This window comes from Phalaenopsis equestris, unplaced genomic scaffold (genome assembly GCF_001263595.1).
Source record: "Phalaenopsis equestris unplaced genomic scaffold, ASM126359v1 Scaffold000439, whole genome shotgun sequence".
Lineage (NCBI taxonomy): Eukaryota > Viridiplantae > Streptophyta > Magnoliopsida > Asparagales > Orchidaceae > Phalaenopsis > Phalaenopsis equestris.
Window position 1 is genome coordinate 911 of NW_018164880.1, and position 889 is coordinate 1,799.

Sequence of the window (889 nt, forward strand, 5' to 3'; positions counted from 1 at the left end):
CCCCAGGATCAAAATGGCACTTACGATTGATTTTTCATGATGTGATATAGGGAAACTTCTAAACAACCCTTGATGTATCAAAAAAGGATAGAGCTGAACCATTTCCCTGCACAATTCATTTCATTTATTAAGTAAAACACACTGTTTCAAATATCAGTGAGTGAATTTACAGTGTGCCACTTAAAGTGGCTTGTTAACAATATTTTAGTTTTTCATTCTTTTTTTTGGGTATAATATATTTGATGTGATTCCCTTTGCAATTTATTGTTGTAAGGCATGTATTTCTTTCTTAAGCAATCTTCATACTTTCCTTAGGAGTATTAGGAGATTTTAACAAATAATCTTTTTTAAAGTGGTTTATCCTTACGACACATTTTATTACATTTAGCTTGTTTCGTTTAAAGGTGATTATATCTTTTTTACTATTCCCAGGAATCAGCTTGCATAATTTTCCTGAGGGAATGGCAGTTTTCCTGGGATCGATAAAGGTACCTATTCCAATTTTTTAGATATTAAATTACATCTAAGAAAACGTACTTTTCAGGGACTTCGTGTTGGCCTTAATTTAGCTTTGGCTATTGCTTTGCACAATATTCCTGAGGTAAGCATTTTATCTTTTAATTTTAAGGCATGTATTGTAAGGCATGTATTTTTCTTTTATCACTAAATTGCTATTGCTTTGCACAATATTGTAAAGCATGTATTTTGTTTGAATGCTAATTCTATATATGTTTGATTGTTAATCCATTACTTAAAACATGACGCAAAAAGCATATTGTATTAGGTATTTGTTGTACCAATTATCATATTATTTTCATTGCATCTCTTATTCAGTTGCGAGATCTTTGTGGTATAATGATAAGCAGATGCATGATAGCATCTAAAGATT

General features: G+C 30.6%; 1 protein-coding gene across 1 annotated transcript in view; it reads left to right on the forward strand.

Moving 5' to 3' along the window:
• Positions 1-432: 432 nt before the first annotated feature.
• Positions 433-889, forward strand: part of LOC110027743 (zinc transporter ZTP29) — a gene marked incomplete at its 5' end in the record, with an annotated part of 11,443 nt that continues 10,986 nt past the window's right edge. Inside the window, 2 exons of the mRNA XM_020729285.1 lie at positions 433-488; positions 545-642. Of these exons, the coding sequence (XP_020584944.1) occupies positions 433-488; positions 545-642 (154 nt within the window). The remainder of the gene's footprint in view (positions 489-544; positions 643-889) is intronic.